The 18,102-nt window shown below is 40.7% G+C and overlaps 2 protein-coding genes across 2 annotated transcripts in view; one reads left to right on the top strand and one right to left on the bottom strand.

Moving 5' to 3' along the window:
• Positions 1-4,218, bottom strand: part of PTCD3 (pentatricopeptide repeat domain 3) — a 30,832-nt gene extending 26,614 nt beyond the window's left edge. The window contains exons 1-3 of the mRNA XM_054577666.1: positions 4,060-4,218; positions 2,773-2,825; positions 2,630-2,666 (exon numbers count right to left, since the gene is read on the bottom strand). Coding sequence (XP_054433641.1) covers positions 2,630-2,666; positions 2,773-2,825; positions 4,060-4,163 — 194 coding nt within the window. The 5' untranslated portion in view covers positions 4,164-4,218. The remainder of the gene's footprint in view (positions 1-2,629; positions 2,667-2,772; positions 2,826-4,059) is intronic.
• Positions 4,219-4,519: 301 nt separating this feature from the next.
• The window catches only part of POLR1A (RNA polymerase I subunit A), an 83,569-nt gene continuing 69,986 nt past the window's right edge, over positions 4,520-18,102 (top strand). The window contains exons 1-4 of the mRNA XM_054577665.1: positions 4,520-4,717; positions 11,383-11,587; positions 12,697-12,846; positions 17,432-17,539. Of these exons, the coding sequence (XP_054433640.1) occupies positions 4,641-4,717; positions 11,383-11,587; positions 12,697-12,846; positions 17,432-17,539 (540 nt within the window). The 5' untranslated portion in view covers positions 4,520-4,640. The remainder of the gene's footprint in view (positions 4,718-11,382; positions 11,588-12,696; positions 12,847-17,431; positions 17,540-18,102) is intronic.

Genomic DNA, 18,102 nt, shown 5'->3' with positions numbered 1-18,102 from the left:
CCTTTAAATGTTCCATTGCATAGTAACTATTTTTATTATCCACTCAGTTATTAATGTGCAGTTAGGCTGGCTTAGCTTGTTATTATTCCCAAATAGTAAAGAACTGTCTCACTCATGTCTCTGGATATATATTCAAGTGTTCCTCTAGAATGTCTAACCAGTAAGGTATGCACATTTTGAACTGCGACTCTGCCAAATTTCTCTCCAAAGTACTGTTCCTTTTGACTGCTCTATCAACATATTTATTTGAGCACCCTCTCTTTGCCAATCTACTAGGTTTTAATATCCATTTCTTTTATGAGCCCAATTACCTATGCATTGATCTTGATTGGGCTCCTAGCTAACCCTAAAATAACTATATAATTCAGATTAACCTGTTCAGAACACTGCCTTTATTGTGTCTTACATATGAAAACTCAGTGACTCTCTAAGATTTGTTAAGGTCTTCTGCGGCACCTGAGTGATATGGGAAATCACAGCCTCACATCACACTTCATCTCTAATAATAAAAGGTGACAGTAACGTGTAGTTCTTATAGCTTCTTCTAAGTCTAAGAGCATAAATTCTATCAGAGAAAGAGCTCTCTATCAGAGAACCTCTATCAGCCACTCTTTTTTGCAAAGGGACAGAGTAAATATTTTAGGCTTCATGGGTTGTAGGGAATGTGCTGCAACCATTCAGTTCTGCCAGTGTACCATAAAAATAGCCACAGACAATATACTAACAAATGAGTCAAGTGAGTGAGGCTGTCTGCCAAAAAATTTTAATTGACACTGCAACTTGAATAAGTCTAAAACATAAAAACCATTCTTGCTCATGAGCTGCAAAAGAAAAAAAAAATTTGCCCTTAGTTTGCCAACCAATGTTTTGTATCAACTGTCTTACTTCCCCTATTCTAACAAAGCACTTTCCACAGGCCTGCCTGCTTGGCCTGCTCCCACCATATCGTGATCATGTTCTCTGTATTTGTGGGTCTTGTATTTTAAGGTTCCTTTTAAGGTTCATGAGAATTACTTGCAAGAACATGCATTTTAAACAAGATTCCCAGGTAATTCTGATGCTAATAAAATAGTCTTGTCCATTTTTAAGGTACAGAAAAATTTCTACCTTATCAATAAAACTCACCTTGGTTATTGCGATATAATCACTCTTGATTTATATCATATCCTGTGTTGCCTCTAATCATGTATAAGTTATAGACACATGTAATATAAGGTACAATGTATAAATTATGCATGGGGCCGGGCTAAATCATAAGCCATCTGAGCATACCTTCCAACAGCTCCCCTTTCTATTCCCTGTAGTACCATCCTCTGGAATACAGGATGATAAAAAAATGCTTTGTACTTGAATAGTATTCATGAAAATGACTCATTTGTGAATACATTTACTCCTACTCTTATATTGGTTCTGATTCTCAGGACAGGGAAGACAGAAATGAACCTGGATATAATAAAATACTATGTAACAACTAAAAATTAAAAGCAAAGTATAGAACAGTTAATCTAACAAATCAATTCTACTAAATATTACATAATTTACAGTAAAAATGTCATATTCTAGAACTTTTATAGCTATCATCTATTGAATTCTGCCAATGTGGCAGGCACTAATCAAATGCTTATTTAATCCTCTGAAGCAAGTACTATCATTATCCACCTTTTACTATGGCAGAGATTAAATCACTTGCCTCTAAGTAGTGTGATTATTGCTAGTAATCTTGTTTCCTTTTCGCACAATCAATTTGTCTCAGTCATCTTTGGCAATAATGATGAATAGCTTTGTAATTTAAGAAAGCTTTTTCTTTTTTAAGTTATCTTTAGTCTTCAGGTCGTACTCAGGAAAGATGTGGCTTTTTCAGGGGGGCCTTTAAACGCATGTAATGTATCATTACTGTAAGAATTTTTGTGAGGAAGTTTTAGCTCTTAGGTAGTCAATAAATATTGAGTAAATAAAGCAATTTGTTCAATGATTTATCCAGTGAGTTAAAAAAGCTAAATTTTGTAGTCCACATCATTTATTTTATTTTATCTCATTAAAGACTATAAAGATGATACTTTTGTCTGATCTCCCAGCCATGAGAACTTTTTTAAAAAACAAAAAAGGGAGGAAGGGAGGGAGGAAGAAAAGGGAGAAAGGGAGGTAGAGAGGGAGGGAGGGAAGGAAGGAATTATTTTCAAGAAAATAAAGAGCTCTGGCTGGTGTGGCTCAGTGGATTGAGCGCCAACCTGTGAACTGAAAGATCGCCTGTGTGATTCCCAGTCAGGACACAAGCCAGATCCCCATGATGGATATATCTCTCACACATCAATGTTTCTCTTCCTCCCTTCCTTTCTCTCTAAAAGTAAATAAATAAAGTCTTAAAAAAAAAATTGCTCATGATTAATCACCATTATGTAAATATTAACCCAAACTCAGTACAGAAAGTCTTTTAAGTAAACCTCATTCCCCATTCTCTATCTTCCACTTTCTTTTGTTCTTTTAAACTCCCAAGTTTTTCTTCCCTCAGCTGTTTCCTTCACAAGAATGCTCCCCATTGCTCTTCATGTTACAGAATCGTTACCTAACAATGTTTTGCTCATAAATAGCACTCAACCATTTGATGAATAACCAATGACTAAATACTCACCAAGTTTTCCTTTTTGGAATGACTACTTCTTCAATTCCTTAATGTGAAAAATAAAACAAAGTGAATCAATTTCCTAATACCACTACAAAAAAGTACAATGTATTAATATAAAATCTGAACTATTCCAACATATTTCTATATACCTGCTGCATCAGCTCCTTCACCCTTTGGGAGGGCTGCACTTCCCGAATAAAATCTGCAAAAAATATAAGACCTAAAGTCAATATTAATGAAGTTCCCACCTGACCTCCACCAATGAGCATTTTGAGCTCAAATTTTCCAATTACCATGGATCAAAATGAAGGGGTAATCCATCCCAATGTACACTGAGAAGACATGGCCTCAACACCAAATTCAAAACCATTACAAAACACATAAGATATGGACACAATATGGCAATATGGTCAAAATTTTTTTTACTAGGCAATTTCATTAAATCTCAATAAAATCAGGAAAAAAAGGAAAATTTTATTAGCACATGAACAACTGAACATCTTATTTGAAATATAAGGGACTTTCAACATTGGGAATCTTTAAAACACTGAAGTTAAAAGAAACAATTCAATGAACTAATTTTATATGGATAATGCCCTAATAATAAATAATAAAATTCTACCTGCTCACAGCAATTGTGACAAATTAAGATCACCACAGCCTTTCGATCCACTTCAACAATCAGGAAGTACCAGAAAGTATGTCCTAATTTAAACTTGGAACTGTTTTTTTTTTTTAATACAAAATTCAGAATCACTGACCCGTGACTAATTTTAAGATTTTCTGACCACACTAAAAAAGTCAATATACCACACAGATAATGTGCATTATTACCTTGTGTATTCCCTTCATAAACGGCATTGGTATCATTCAGAAAATTGTCAAAACATCATTTTAAAATACCTCTCTGCCAGGGTCAACTCTGAAATCTTGCTGTTTCTTATGACATCAGGACACAAAGATCACTGTTGTCTTTGACGAGGATTAAATTCTAAGATGCCCTAAATTAAATTACAGCAGGCAATAGACTGAAAGAGACGAAAAGGGGTAGAGCTCATCAACTACCTTTAATTTGGAAAAGTCTTAAGAGTTCTCCCCGGTTGGGCGAAAATGAAATCAAGTAATTTTTTTTTACAAAATTGGAATTACTAACAGTCACACTAACTTCAATGCTGCCTCCTCGAGAGGATCCTAGTCTGGTCGACAGTTTACTTCTGGGTAGGGCAGCCGACCAACAAATAATCTTTCTAATAAATACGGTTCGATCTCTACGCAAGGACACGGGATTTGCACCTGGGGTCCCGGAGCACGCGGCTACGGGAGGGCACATGCGCATTCCACTGCATTGTGCTCGTTCCACAGCTCTCAGGGAAAGAGATATACAGGACTAGGTTGACACCTGGGTCTTCCTCGTGGGTTCCCCAAGCCTCTCTCACCTGCAACTACCGGCCCGTCCAGGTGTACCTGCAAGCCGATTTGTCGGCGGTAGGGAAAGCCTGCAGCGGACCCTCAGCCACCGAACCGAAGTCGCGGCCGCCATTTTTTGCTTTTTCGTACTGCATGCTGGGAAAGCATGCCTTTCACCTTCTGGATCACCAAGGCGAGCGGGGGGAGTGGAGGTGGGCAGGGATGGCTCGGCTATTGGCTGAGACGGAACTAGACGAAAGCGATCATAAAATAGGTTACAAGCCCTTGGTGTGAAAGACTTCATCACCGAAGTTAAGCGCTCAATACGCCTCCATTGCCTCGAAGAAATTTTCTAAAACGATAATTTTATGCTATATAGCTTCAATTGTTTTCAAAATAAGAGGGCTAATGAGAGTCGTGAAATTTTCTTCCTCCCCGCCCCCCAGAGAGGAAATGATCTCCTCCACGTAAATCTCATCCCAGGAGCGTTTTACGTGCGCAAGCGCAGTTTAAATCACGTGGAGGTTGAGCGCTTGTGGCTGTGTTAAGGATTTAGTGGTAGTGTTCGGAACTTCTCTTTGGGTGTTAGAACTCGAAACTGACCTGGAGAATGTTGGGCTCCAAGAACATGCCCTGGCGGCGGCTGCAGGGCATTTCCTTCGGCATGTATTCGGCGGAAGAGCTCAAGTAAGTAGTTGGAAGCGTGCGGGGCTTGTTTCTTTGGGTCGGCGCCCTTATAAACTACTATTCCCGAAAGGTTTTGCGCCCAGTTTATCCTTTGAGTCCATGGTTGTCGGGCTAGTGATCTTCTGGGACCGGTAGTTCGGGAACGTCTTGGGCTGGCGTGCTCTATCAACAAACCCGGTGGCGCTGCGAAAAAGTTTGCGCTGGGGAGGAGGCGATTTCCACATTCCAGCATTAAAATCCGCCAGTCTTCTCGTTAATTAACCAGCGTTTGTGAAGTTACTGCAGTGTCTCTGAAATGGTTAGGTAAACATGTATGCTCTTGTCTATAAAATAATTACCCGTCACGACTCATGTCAAGCTACAACTTCTCATTGCTAGGACCCCCTAATTCTCCGTCTAGTTACTAACTCGCGGGGACGCTATCCTCATTTTCATCACCTTAGCATTTCACAGTCTTGACCACACTCTTGAAACTTTCCTCTCTTCCAGGATCTTATTGTCTTCACGTTCTTCTGTTTCTGTCACAAGTTCTTACGCGATCAGTTTTATCAATCCACTAATATTTATTGATTTTTCAGTTTTTGTCAGGCAATATGCTAAGCGCTAATGACACACTGGTGAACAAGGTATTGCATTCATGATTTATATTCGAATATGTTTCAAGCTCCTTAGCTGACTTCTCTTTTTCTTAAGTCTTGGTGTTCCTTGAGGTTTTCTTCTGGATATACTGCCTTGTCTTAAATGTCGTCCTTTTGATTTCATGACAGTTTCACCACTTTCATGATTAATGTTCTCAAATTTAAGTCTCCAGCCAAAATTTCTTCTGATTTCCATTCAGCTTATTCAGCTGTTTATTCAGCTGTTTCCTGGACATCTCTACTTAGATGTAACAGAGATTTTAAACTCATATACCAAAACCCCCTCCAAAAGGATACCTTGTCTAGTGCAAAATGGTCACTAGTATTTTGTGATTGGAAAATAATTCTAGACCTGTCTTTTCTGACAGCTAATTTACTTATTGGGCTCTTTGTGTCATCTGCATAACTTACTTGTTCTGTACCCTCCCTTTCATCACTACTCCTACTACCTTTGATCACACCCTTATCTCTTGTTTAAAATCTTTCTACCTTACATCTGTTCAATTCATCCTTCATATTGCTGTCAAAGCGATTCTTCCAAAGTGTAAATATGATCATGCTACTTAAAATGTGATCATGTCACCCTTGAAGTCCTCCAGGGGCTCTGCATTTTGCTCACCTGAGTAAAGGATAACTTTATTAGCTTCACCTACAGGTGTTCTCATGATCAGACCCATGCAGATTTTAGCTATATCATTATTCTTCCTCTAGCCCTAGGCATACTGAACCACTTGCACAATCCAACGTCTGCCATCAGTTTTCAACAGCTGGACCTCTCGACAGACTATGTTCTAGGCATGCAGTGTCCTCTACTTCCATTTGTCTCTTTCTTCCACCTTCAGCAGACACATGAAGAGCATCTCTGCTATTCTTAAGGTTTGGGTCAGCCTCATTTTCTGAGGTCTTTCCACACCTCGTACAGTTGTTTATCATGATGCTTCAGTCGCTTTTGTGCTTATTCATATTTCTGTCTCCCTCTACTGGCCTTGATGTTCCTGTGTATCTCATTCCTTTCTTTCATCCTCAACTCTGGTTGAGTAAATAGATAAGTAAACTCCTGCACACCAGCTCTGGTAATATTGGGAACTGTGTGCCGGCCCAGAAATTGTCGTCATTATCATCACCAGCCACTGATACAATTTCATCCAAAAGCAAAAGTGTTTTAGGTTGCCTGAATTAAAAAAAAAATAATTGTGGTGTTTCAAGCAGGAAACTGCGTGAGCAAATTTATACCCATTATGGACATTGTAGACCTATCTGTGTCTAGGGCTGAGACATTTCAATAATTATGACACCTTTTATTGTGCTAGCTTCGAATAGATTTCTGTCTCACTTGGAGTAAAAGCCAAGAACCTAAAATGGCCTGGAAGGCCATTCTGACCGCTGCTACTTCTCTGAACTCACTTCTATTCCAGACATCCTGACTTCCTTGCTGTTTCCAGAGCACCTTAGACACACGTCTACCCCAGGACCTTTGCACTGCCTGTTTCTTTCTCTTCTAAAGCCCTCCTCCCAGGTGCCTGTGTGACTTACTCCCTCAATTTCCTTCAGGCTTTTACTCAAGTATAGTATGTCCTTCTTAGTATGAGCTTCCCTGACTACTGGCCTACCCTGTCATCCTTCCCCTTTCCTGCTTTACTTTTCTCCACTTTCTACCATTTAACAGACTATATACTTATCTATTTTGGCTTTTGTCTGTCTTTCTCCCAGAGAATATAAGGCCCTTAACTACAGAGGCTCTTGGCTGTTTTTCCAGCAAAAGTGTGTCCAGCATTAAGTAAGCACTCAATAGGTATATTTGTGAAGTGCGTGCGTGAGTAGATGAAGGAGCCATCTGTTCAGTGCTTGGCACATTCAGTTCTTATTACAACCATTTGTGGTGGTATCTCCAGTTACAGGAGAGGCTATTCAGGTCCAGAAAATAAAGTAACTCTAGGAAGCAGCAAAAATCATACCCAAGTCTGTTGGTCTCATGCTCTATTCTCTTCAGTGCAGTCCTTGCTGGTTACCCCTCCTCTCCCACCATGGTTAGACGGCCTTTCTCCTTTTTCCCCAACAAGAGAGAGAAACTTTGTTCTAAACACTGTATTTTATATGCGTTTTCTTCTAATCACCATAATTAAGCTGCTGCATCGGCGAATTTTTAGGTGAGAAAAAAAAACTAAGTAGTTTGTCCAAGGTTATCCAGTTCAAGGTTGCAAGTGGGCTTCGGGTTTGTGGTAAGAGACCGCACACACAACATGGAGTTAGAGTAAATTTCTCATGTCATGGGCTTACTTGCAGCAAAGTGACCATGTGTCTCCATGCAGCCTCCCTTGGCCCTCAGAGTGACACTGGTCATACAGAGTAGGGTCTTCTGGATCTGTTCTTAGTTCTTGAGGCACCACTGTCATTTTACACTCAGTTCTTAAGTCACCATTCAGGAAGAACTTAAGTGTCTTCAGGCTTCATGAAAGGGAATGTCTGTGTCAGTGGGGGGCTCTTCTGCCCATTAGGCCCCACTGTCAGCCTGATTAAAGCAGGAGAGTGCATTGCCCAGGTATTCCTGAACAGTGACTACCGCTGGCTTCCCAGTGTTCTGGAAAACCCACTCCATCCCCTGTGCTCTCTCCTAGGTGGGAAGCTCAGGTGTTCGCACCCCAAAACATGTTTTTTCTAAGTGCTGCTCCTATCCTGCCAGGCACCCAGTTGTGAAAGGAGCACTATGTTTTAGCAGCAGGGGCAGCAAGAAGACTAACAGCCGCCTTTCTAACATCAGGAAAGTTGTGTTTGGGTGTTTGTATCTTGGAGACTGTCTGCACCCTCGTTACCTTCTGAGAGCCAAGGTCTGCCTCACGCAGAGAAAGACTGAGGATAAGGATAAAATATATGTTCAGTTTTGGATGTGACCTGTTTGTGTTGCCTTTATAAGCACAGGACATAATTCTTCTGTCAGTTAGCATGGGCCTGTGGTGGCTTTAGCTGCCCACTCTTTTTCCATCTTGTAGGTTCTGGGCAAGGAAAGTGAAGTACCAACTTACAGAGCACGACAGAAAGAGGATCTAGTGATGAAAGACTTTGCACTTAAGACCTAATTAGTTTGCATTTGCCTTACGCAGTAAATGTTTTCCTAATTTATAGTTCCAGTTAAGTTTTGGAGCCCAGTGTAAAATGAATGAGAAGGAAATGCAGGTAAATATTTAAACTCATTAAAACATTTTAAACTACACAAACAATACTATTAAGGAAGTGAAAAGATAAGAATGAGAGAAAATATTTACAAATATATATCTGAGAAAGGACTTGTATAGGGAATATATAATGCTTTCTTACAATTCAATGATAAAAAGGCAAATAACCCAATTAAAAAATGGGTAAAGGTTTTGAATAGACATTTCTCCGAAGAGGATGTACAGTAGGCAAAAGAAGAAATGCTCAACATCATTATTCACCAGGGAAATGCAAATCAAAACCACAGTGAGGTACCCCATCACACCCATTAGGGTGGCCAGAATAAAAAAAAGGTGGTAAAAAGTGGTGGTGAGGATGTGGGAAAATTTGAGCTGTTGTGCATTGCCGTGGGAATGCAAAATGGTGCAGCTGCTTTGGTGAACGGTCTGGCAGTTCCTCAAAAAGTTAAACATACAGTAACAATACGACCCAGCATTTCCACTCCTAGGCAGAGACCCAAATGAAATGGAAAAATACATCCACACAAAAACTTGCATTCCATGTTCTTACGAGCATTATTCATAAGAGCCGAAGTGTAGAACTAACCTAAATGTCCATTTGCTGGTGGATGGATAAATAAAATACATATCTGTACAATGGACTATTACTTGGCAATTTTTAAAAAGTACAGAATCATACAACACCATGGGTGAACCTTTAAAACATGCAAATAAAATAAGCTAGTTACAGGAGACCACATATTGTATGATTCCGTTTATGTGAAATGTCCGGAATAGCCAAATCTCTGGAGACAAAAAGCAGGTGAGTCATTGCCCAGGACTGGCGAGGGAGGTGGAGAGGATGGAGAGTGACTGCCAGGGGGTGCCGGCTGTGGGAGTCGGCAGTCGATTGTGGTTACCGGTGTGTGACTCTGGGGGATACACTGAAAGATGCTCAGTGTGCACTTTAAATGGACGCAGTGTATGGTGAGTGAGGTGTATCTCAACAAAGCTGTTAGAGAATTTAGAAAACTGCACATATGAAAAAAGAAAAAACAAGTTATAAACTAGGAAAAATATTTGCCACCATATTAGTAAAAGATTAATGTGCTCATGTGGAAGGAGCTCATGTACAAAAATAATGAAAAAAATTAAGATTTTAATTAAAAAAAGTAAATGATGAAAACAGCTTTAAAAAAAAAATACCTTAGTAAAAACTTAATTAAGATGACAATTGGGTAGCATTCCCCCTCCCCCGCCTTGCATTTAAATTGGAAACGACTTTTAAGGGCAAAGATTTGGTGCTGGCTGAGACAAGCTACTGTTAGCCCACCTTTTCTGGAATGGGAGGTTGCACCCTTTGTTCATGTTTTCCATTCCACTGCCGAAATGATTATATTTTTAGGAAATAGAAGTTTGAGTTATCTTTGCATAGATAGGTATCATAAGCTTACTTATAATAGGCTTTGGTTAAATGAATTATATTAATTACCTTATAATGAAAGATTTTGCAACTCTTAAGTTTCCAAAGAATTTTTAGTGACATAAAAGCACTCCTTTAATGTTAAATGACCAGTGGGCACAAGCAATGCTAAAAATACCAAATGATCCCAGTTAACTTTTTTTTTTAAATGAACCCATAGGAAAAAAAGGCTACGAATGTTGTCTAGGTTATGACACTTGGATGATCTCTTTGTCCATATCTTTATTTTCTGAATCAGAAAAAAGGAATGTGAAAAAGCGAACTTAGCATAAGTGTAATTTTGGTAAAAGTAGTCAGCCATCTCATGGGTACTCTCTTTAAACCAAACATAAAATACAGTGATGAAATCTTTAATAAAGCCAGCTATGTTTCTCAAAGGTTTGCATACTTGTGTTTAATGTACCTCCGTTTATCATACAGGGAGTATTCAGTCACCTTTCCTGTATTGAATTTGAGCTTTAGAGGAACCTGGTCCATGTCCTCCCTCTTCCCCAACCCGCCTCACTTCCTCCTCCCTCGCACTTTTTGTCTGTGTCACCTGGGTGAAATCATCAAACTGCTCAGAGCCTGTTTGAAAAATGCACATAGTGATGCCCATCTCAGAGCGTTAAAATCAAGACCAAGTGCTGCTTGGAAAGCTTTTGAATTTTTTAATTGATTTGAAAAAAAGAAACATTGATTTGTCATTCCACTTATTTATCCATTCATTGGCTGATTGTTGTATGTGCCCTGACCTGGGATTGAACCTGCAAAACCTTGTCATATCTGGATGATGGTCCAACCAACCCAGCTACCTGGCCAGGACTTTAAAAAAGATTTTTTTTAAATATTTTATTTATTTTTCGAGGGAATGGAAGGGAGAAAGAAAGAAGTAGAGGAACATCAATGTGTGAGAGAAACATCAATGGGTTGCTTCTCAGCCCGCACCTCAGGCATGTGCCTGACTGGGAATTGAACCAGCAACTCTTTGGTTCTCAGGCCGGTGCTCCAGCCACTGAGCCACACAAGCCAGGGCTAAAACTTCTTTTAAAATTTGATTTTAAAGAGAGAGAGAGGAAGGGGGAGAGAAAGAAAAAGAAGCATTTGGCATGTAGTAGCTACTTAACTCCTTTTTAAAAGTCTTCTGATAATACTCAGTGCAAAATTTACACTAAATCTGATTTTTAATGATTTTACCACTCTTACTTACTCAGCATATATTTACTGAGCAACTACTGTGCAGGCTCATTGCTAAGTGCTGAGCGGCAGTGGTGAGCCCAGCAGACACAGATTCTGTCCTCCAGAGCTGTCAAAGTGTCTGAGGAAACACATTAAATCATCACTTTATTGCAAAGAGGAAATGTCTGAGAAGTCAAGTAACCCTAGTTTTCCCTTGGTCTTTTTTTATTTCCTTAGGAAGTTAAGCGTTAAATCCATCACAAACCCTCGGTACCTGGACAGCCTGGGGAACCCATCGGCCAACGGCCTGTACGATTTAGCTCTGGGCCCTCCGGATTCCAAAGAGGTGTGCTCCACCTGCGTGCAGGACTTCAACCACTGCTCCGGCCACCTGGGCCACATCGAGCTCCCGCTCACTGTGTACAATCCTCTCCTCTTCGACGTATGTTCTACCCTGGACTGCCCCGGATGCGTGGGTCTCAGGGCTGCTGGTGGGATTTGTGAGGCTACCCTTCTCCCAGCCACAGGAGGGGGCTGAGGAGGTTAGCTCCCAGCACTTTGGGTTAAAGTGCTCTTTATTATGCCATCTTAAATCTTGAGGAGCCAAATCCAGTACATTCAACTTGGCCTCTAGCCCTAACTAAATGAATTTCAGTTTGATTCCATTTGAGAAGAGCCCATAGGTTGGTTCTATTCACAGGAGGGGAAGAAGCCATTCACTTTTTGTTTCAGCGGCTTTACATCCTACGGATATCTAGGTGGAGCCCCCCTGGCAGTAGAGGGACCTTTGGAGTTCTCCTGGCCTCCTTCAGGTCTTCAGGTGACTTTGTAGGCTCTTGCTCGGTGGTAGGTGGCAAGAGCAGCAAAGCCCAGAAAACCTGAGGGTGAGCTGAGAGTGAAGCTCCTGTCTAGAGTCCTACCTGTTTAACCCAGCCCCCAGGACTTGTTTTATGCTCTATGGGTGACAGCATAGATGGACATGATTTTTGTCTGTTAATTGTATCATGGAAAGAGAATTGTCTTAGTTAAATACTATTTGACTAAAATTTGTATTCAGTACTTAGTTAAATAAAACAAAGGTAGTTCCCTACCTCAGACCCAAAGTAAATTTCAGATTTTAAAGGATTAAAATAAAATCACAGAGAAAATACAGAGGAATATTTATTGAGTTCTTAGAGTCACAAAGGCCTTTCTAGGTATACAGGGGAAGTGGAATTCTTTTTTTTTTTTTTTTTTTTTAAGATTTTATTTATTTATTTTTAGAGAGGAGGGAAGGGAGGGAGAGAAACATCGATCAGTTGCCACTCTCACACCCCCACTGGGGACCTGGCCTGCAACCCAGGCATGTGCCCTGACTGGGACTCAAACTGGCAACCTTTCGGTTTGCAGACCGATGCTCAGTCCACTGAGCTACACCAGCGAGGGTGGGAAGTGGAATCCTTGTGGAAATAAACTGACTCCTTAAAATAAAATCAGAAGTACATTGAAAATCATCCTGGCTACTCCATGTCTTTTCTAAATATCCTGCTTCTTTTTGCTCCTTCTCTTCAGAAACTGTACTTGTTGCTCCGGGGCTCCTGTTTAAACTGCCACAGTCTGACTTGCCCCCGGGCTGTGATTCACCTCCTCGTCTGCCAGCTGAGAGTTCTGGAAGTTGGAGCCCTTCAAGCAGTGTACGAGCTGGAGAGAATTCTGAGCAGGGTAGGTGGGTGGTGGCTGTCATGGGAATCTGGCAGCCCAAGGGGGTGGAGATCAGCGCTCTTTCTGTGTTGTCCCTAAGAATAGTCACCAGAATGTTTGATCTTTGTATCTTGTCACGGGAACCAATCTGTAGGTGTGAAAACATGAAGCCATAGATTAATTTAAGAAATGCTAATGAAAACAACATAGAAATGCCATTTTACCCATTGGGGACCTTTATTTCCCTTGGACCCAAGATGCATGTCTTTGGTTTCTTTTAATGTAGGATGTTTTAATATAGGACATTTTTTTTTATGATGTTGACCTTTTTTTGAAGACATTAACACTTTATAGGACTTCTCACATCCTGGAATTGTCTGATTATTCCCTTATTAATTTCACATTTTGGTAAGAATACAACCTACATGATGATATAGGATACTTTTTATTGCATTATTTTAGGAAGTACAAGCTGTGTTTAGGAGGTACTATTGGTAATGCTTAATTTGATTACTTGGGTAGTAATCAAACAGAGCCCTTTTTTCCTATGTGATTAATAATTGCTTCAGACTTTCTGGTACTATTATAAATATCTTATTTAAAATTCATTTTCTTTTTGTAGATCAAAATATTACTCATTTTTGTATAGGATTTTTGTATGCAACAACCTGGCAAAAGCATCTCATCAATTCTCATACTTTACCTGTATATTCTTTTGGATTTTCAGTACAGTCATCACCTGTGAATAGCAGCAGTTTTATTTCTTCCCAGTCCTTATATGTCTGGTTCCTTTTTCTTACCTTATTTTGGTGGCTAGGATCCACATTACTGTGTTGAAGCAGTAGCATACATCCTTGTCTTTCTTCGCACAAAGGGAAACCTTTCATCTTTCCTCTTCCCCTTCCCTTTCCTGAATAATTCAGTCTTAAAGACCTTAAATGGGTAGAGCAGGTAGGATTCTACACAGAGGTGTGGCATGATGTGGGTTGTCAGAGTCCAGGCAAGATGAGAGAAGCATTCAAGGGGGGAGAGCATCTCTGCATGCGTGGGCGGCCCAGTGTGGAATATCAGAGTTCACAGAGAATGAGGAGAATGTACATTCAGGGTAAAGGCTCAGCATGGGACGTGAGCACCAAGTCGGGTAAGAAGGTGCCCATGTTGGACGGCCCAACATGGTGTGGGGTATGAAAGCACAAGTGGAGTGAGGAGGGGGTCATGCACAGGAGGAGGTGGTGGCAGTAATGGGAGAGCGGTTACATAAAGGGAGAGGGATTGATCAAATAAGTACATGTACTATAAGGATAGTGACAGCCAGATTCCATACTACCAGAGGAGGAAGTAACAAATATGTGAATGAGAGAAGACTTAGAATTTATCCTGTAGTGTTAGAATGGAATTGAAAGTGCTAATGTGAAGGGCGTGTATGTGTATGCACATACATATTCCTTAGTACTGTTTCTGAGAGGATGTTGGAGTGCTATTAGCAATGAGCACACCTAGTGCCTGTGTTTGACTCCTAAACACCATTCTCCATTAAAAGGGCTCTTTGAGTAAGTGGCTGATTCTGGGGCTGATACAGAAAGTGCAAGATAACCTGCAATATCATGTGCCAGAGAGCAAGCAGGTACTCAGAGAATTCTGGCAACATGTCAAAATGACACAGGGGCTATCTGGGAAAGCTCACACTGGCCAAATCTAGAACAGTTTGAGCATCAAAATAAATGATGATGCTATTGTAATCCAGTGAATAAAGTGGGAATCCATGAAATTCATGGGTTCATACTGATATAAATGAATGAATGAATGAACTGGAAATTTAAAAGTACTTTCCCCACACAAATAATCTTTATTAATTACGAAAAGGAGAGAAAGAGTAACTTTACAGTGAAAAGTCTGGCAGTCACCTTACTCAAGTTGTCAAAGTGAACGTCACCTAATGGGACAGATTGAAATCACGCCCCATGTGACAGAATGTAGTGAGATGTGCAGAGCATAGCTTCTTAATTTTCCTGCTCAAGATGCACAAACTGAATCTGATCACAAGGAGACATCAGTCACAGCCAGATTTAACTCACCTTTAATTCTTCAAAGTGTTAATGCCTTCAAAGTTAGATTAGGTGATTGAAAGAGACTAAAGAGACATGACAAGTAAATGCACCAGGTGGCTCTGAACTGGGTCTTTTTGCTATAAAGGACATTATTAGAGAATTGGCAAAACTTGAATGGTGTCTGAGAATTAGTTGGTAGTAAATTACTGTTAATTTACTGTTTTTGTTTATTGTATTGTAGTCCTATTAGAGTGTCCCCCTGTTTGTAGAAAATGTATACCTAACTACCTGGGCACTATGAGACATCAGGTCAGCAACTTTTTCTCAAATGGTTCAAGAAAAAAGGTTGGTTACAGGTACTTGAAAGTTTTCTGTGTTTGAGATTGTGTTAATATAAAAATAAGTTGTATTAAAAAACAAACAGGGAAACAGTTCAACACTTCACCAGTAAGCATAATGTTTGCTGAACTTTATAATACAGAGTATTTATCAGATTAAGGAAAGTTTTTTATGTTCCTATTTTGCTAAGATGGTTGAATGTTGAATTTTATCGAACTTCTTTATAAGCTTCAGATAATTTTTCTAATAGTCACATGGTGAATTACTCAGTTCTTTTTCTCATGTTAAATATTGGATTTCTGGGATTTCTTGTTCTTGATAATTTGCTTTTGAAATATGTTGCTGGATTTGATTTCCTAATATTTTGCTTAGGATTCTGCACCTATGATCATGAATGACATTGGTTTGTAAATTTCCTTTCTCATATTGTCCTTTTGAGGTAAGTTATCTAGATTATGTTGGCCTTGTGAAAGGAGGTAGAGAATTCTCTTTTCACTCTCTTTAAAGTGCTCTGAAAGAGTTCATGTAATATTGGAGACACAGTAACCCAGCAGGGTGCTACCAGACAGTTCCACTTCAGTGGGTGTTCTCACAGCCAGCCCAAGTCTAAGTCTTCTATTGCTTCGGTTCTCCAACTTCCAGGGCCAAAGAATGAGAGTACCCCAGTGGACACGGACGCCATCCTGGCCCCAAATAGGAATCAGTATCTTTTGTGACAGTTTTGTGGACCCAGCTTCCAGAGACCCCCTCAAGGACACACTTAGTTAGCACCAGGGAAATCCAGAGCTGTGTTATACAGTTCCCACTAGGTGTTTGTAGTTCATTCATAGTCGTCCTAGTTCAGATACAGTCTAACCAATAGAGGTCGTCCTTATCATTAGCAGTGCTGCCTAGTGAACACAGTTGACATTTCCACTTGTTACCAAGTTTCCAGGGGACAGAACTAAAAAGTTAACCCCAAATCAAACTGGTCCAAAAGAGGCAGAGAGAGAGGGAAAGAGAGAGAGATTTTCATAAACCTTTACTTAGAGGAAATTGTATTTTTCTAGGAATTTGTCCATTTCATCAGAAGTTTCGAAATTGTTGGCAAAAAATTACTCATGATGCCTACCTTCTAACTTAAGAAATTTTTTTTTGTAAAATATACCCACAGAAATGCATTAATCATACATATAGCCTAACCAATAGTTAGAAGTGACTACCACCCACCCATATGCTCACCTTCAATCTCAAGATATTGTCCCTGTTCCCAGAAACTCCCTCTCTTTCCCCTGTCCGTCTGTGCTTATTTTCAACAGTTTGTTGTTGTACTTAAAAAATTCTTTGTAGAAATAATTTGAGGCCTGGGATGATGCTGCCTTCCTCCAGAGAGGCTTCTAAGGCTTCTATTGCTTCTGCCATATGCTTGGTGGCCTGGACCATGGTAGTCCAGGATCCGAACTGATGGCTCGCTGGATTGCTGGGCCGTTGGAATCCAGGTCACTCTGTTCAGGGGCCAGTTTAGTTCCCAAGGGCTTAACCCTGTTCAGGGGCCAGTTTAGTTCCCAAGGGCTTAACCCTTTGGGTTCCCAGCTGCCTGAGTTTGTGGGGTAGGATGTGGGAGGGAAGGTATTCTATTAGATTCCCGTCCTTGCATTCACTCTAGGCTTTGATTTCTGTCCCATTCATCGTTTGAGGCTGCCAGAATGAAAAGTTCAAAATTCCTGAACTGGAAAGTAAGCCCGCAGCCAGTGCTGCCATGTCTCACAGCTCCAGGGAGCAGCATGAAAGCCTGTCTGGTTCTCCCCCGAGAGGGACGTAACTGCCCTGACGGTGGCCCTGGAGCTGTGCAGCGCAGCGGCCCCACATCAGAGCACATGGGCCCCTTGCTCCTTGGCCTCCGAGATCCCTCTTCCCCTTCAGTGAGATCCGGTTGTTCCTTACTGTCCTGTCAGCTTCTCAGAGCTTTAACACTTGAAAAATATTTTACTCTGCCTTGGTTCTTTTCAGTTTTAGATTTGGTGAGAATAATCTAGCCCACCATTATTGGAAATAGGATACTCTTGTTTGATTTTTTTTTTTTTTGACAGCCTCGTTGTTAAAGAATACAACACAGCAGCCATGAGGTTTCCTTCTCTCCTCTCAAACTAAAATCTTTCCCTCTTGGAGAGGCTGGCCCCATGGTGCTGATAATTGTACACTTGCTTTACTTGGATAATATGTTTCTCTTTGTTTTTCAGTTTCTGGAAGAAAACGCCGATCCTACTGCCTTTGAAATCCAGGAAGAATTAGAACGATACACAACCGAAATTGTACAGAACAACCTCCTGGGGTCCCAGGGCTCACAGGTGTGTCATCCTTCCTGTTCCCGGAACACTGGGTTGTTAGCTCTGACATTCACGTACACTTGTGGTTTCCCATACTTGACCTGGGTTTGAATCCCAACTCTGTCTCTTATGAGGCCTGTGACCTTGCAAGTTGCATCACTGTTCCTGAGCCACCGTATCCATCTACAGGACCAATGAGATTAGATGAAATGAGGTAGTTTAGGTACAGAGACCAGCAAGGTTCTCGCTTACAGTCTCACTTTGAGAACGAGGTCTGTTCTTTTCTTCTTTATCTCTATAACACTGTAAACTATTACTACCTCTCTTCTCCCTGTTCCTGCATAGAAAGTATTAATTTGTTCAATGAATGATGTCGATAATCAACCTGTAGAACTAGGAATCTGATTCACCTCATGCCCAAGTTTCGCAGCAGTGATTCCGATTGAAGTGGTCTAAGGTAAGGCCACCGTGCGTCTCATTTGCAGCCAGGCCTGGAACCGCTCATGTAGCTTAACTGTGGATATGCTTTTTTTGAGCCCTGAGGTCCACCCCAGGGACGCAACAGGGGGAGCACACCAGCTGCC

Source organism: Pteronotus mesoamericanus, unplaced genomic scaffold (genome assembly GCF_021234165.1).
Source record: "Pteronotus mesoamericanus isolate MK-2021 breed Mesoamerican mustached bat unplaced genomic scaffold, CSHL_Meso_final contig_44, whole genome shotgun sequence".
Lineage (NCBI taxonomy): Eukaryota > Metazoa > Chordata > Mammalia > Chiroptera > Mormoopidae > Pteronotus > Pteronotus mesoamericanus.
Note: the sequence above shows the minus strand (reverse complement) of the source record. Positions and strands in the feature narration are given on the sequence as shown.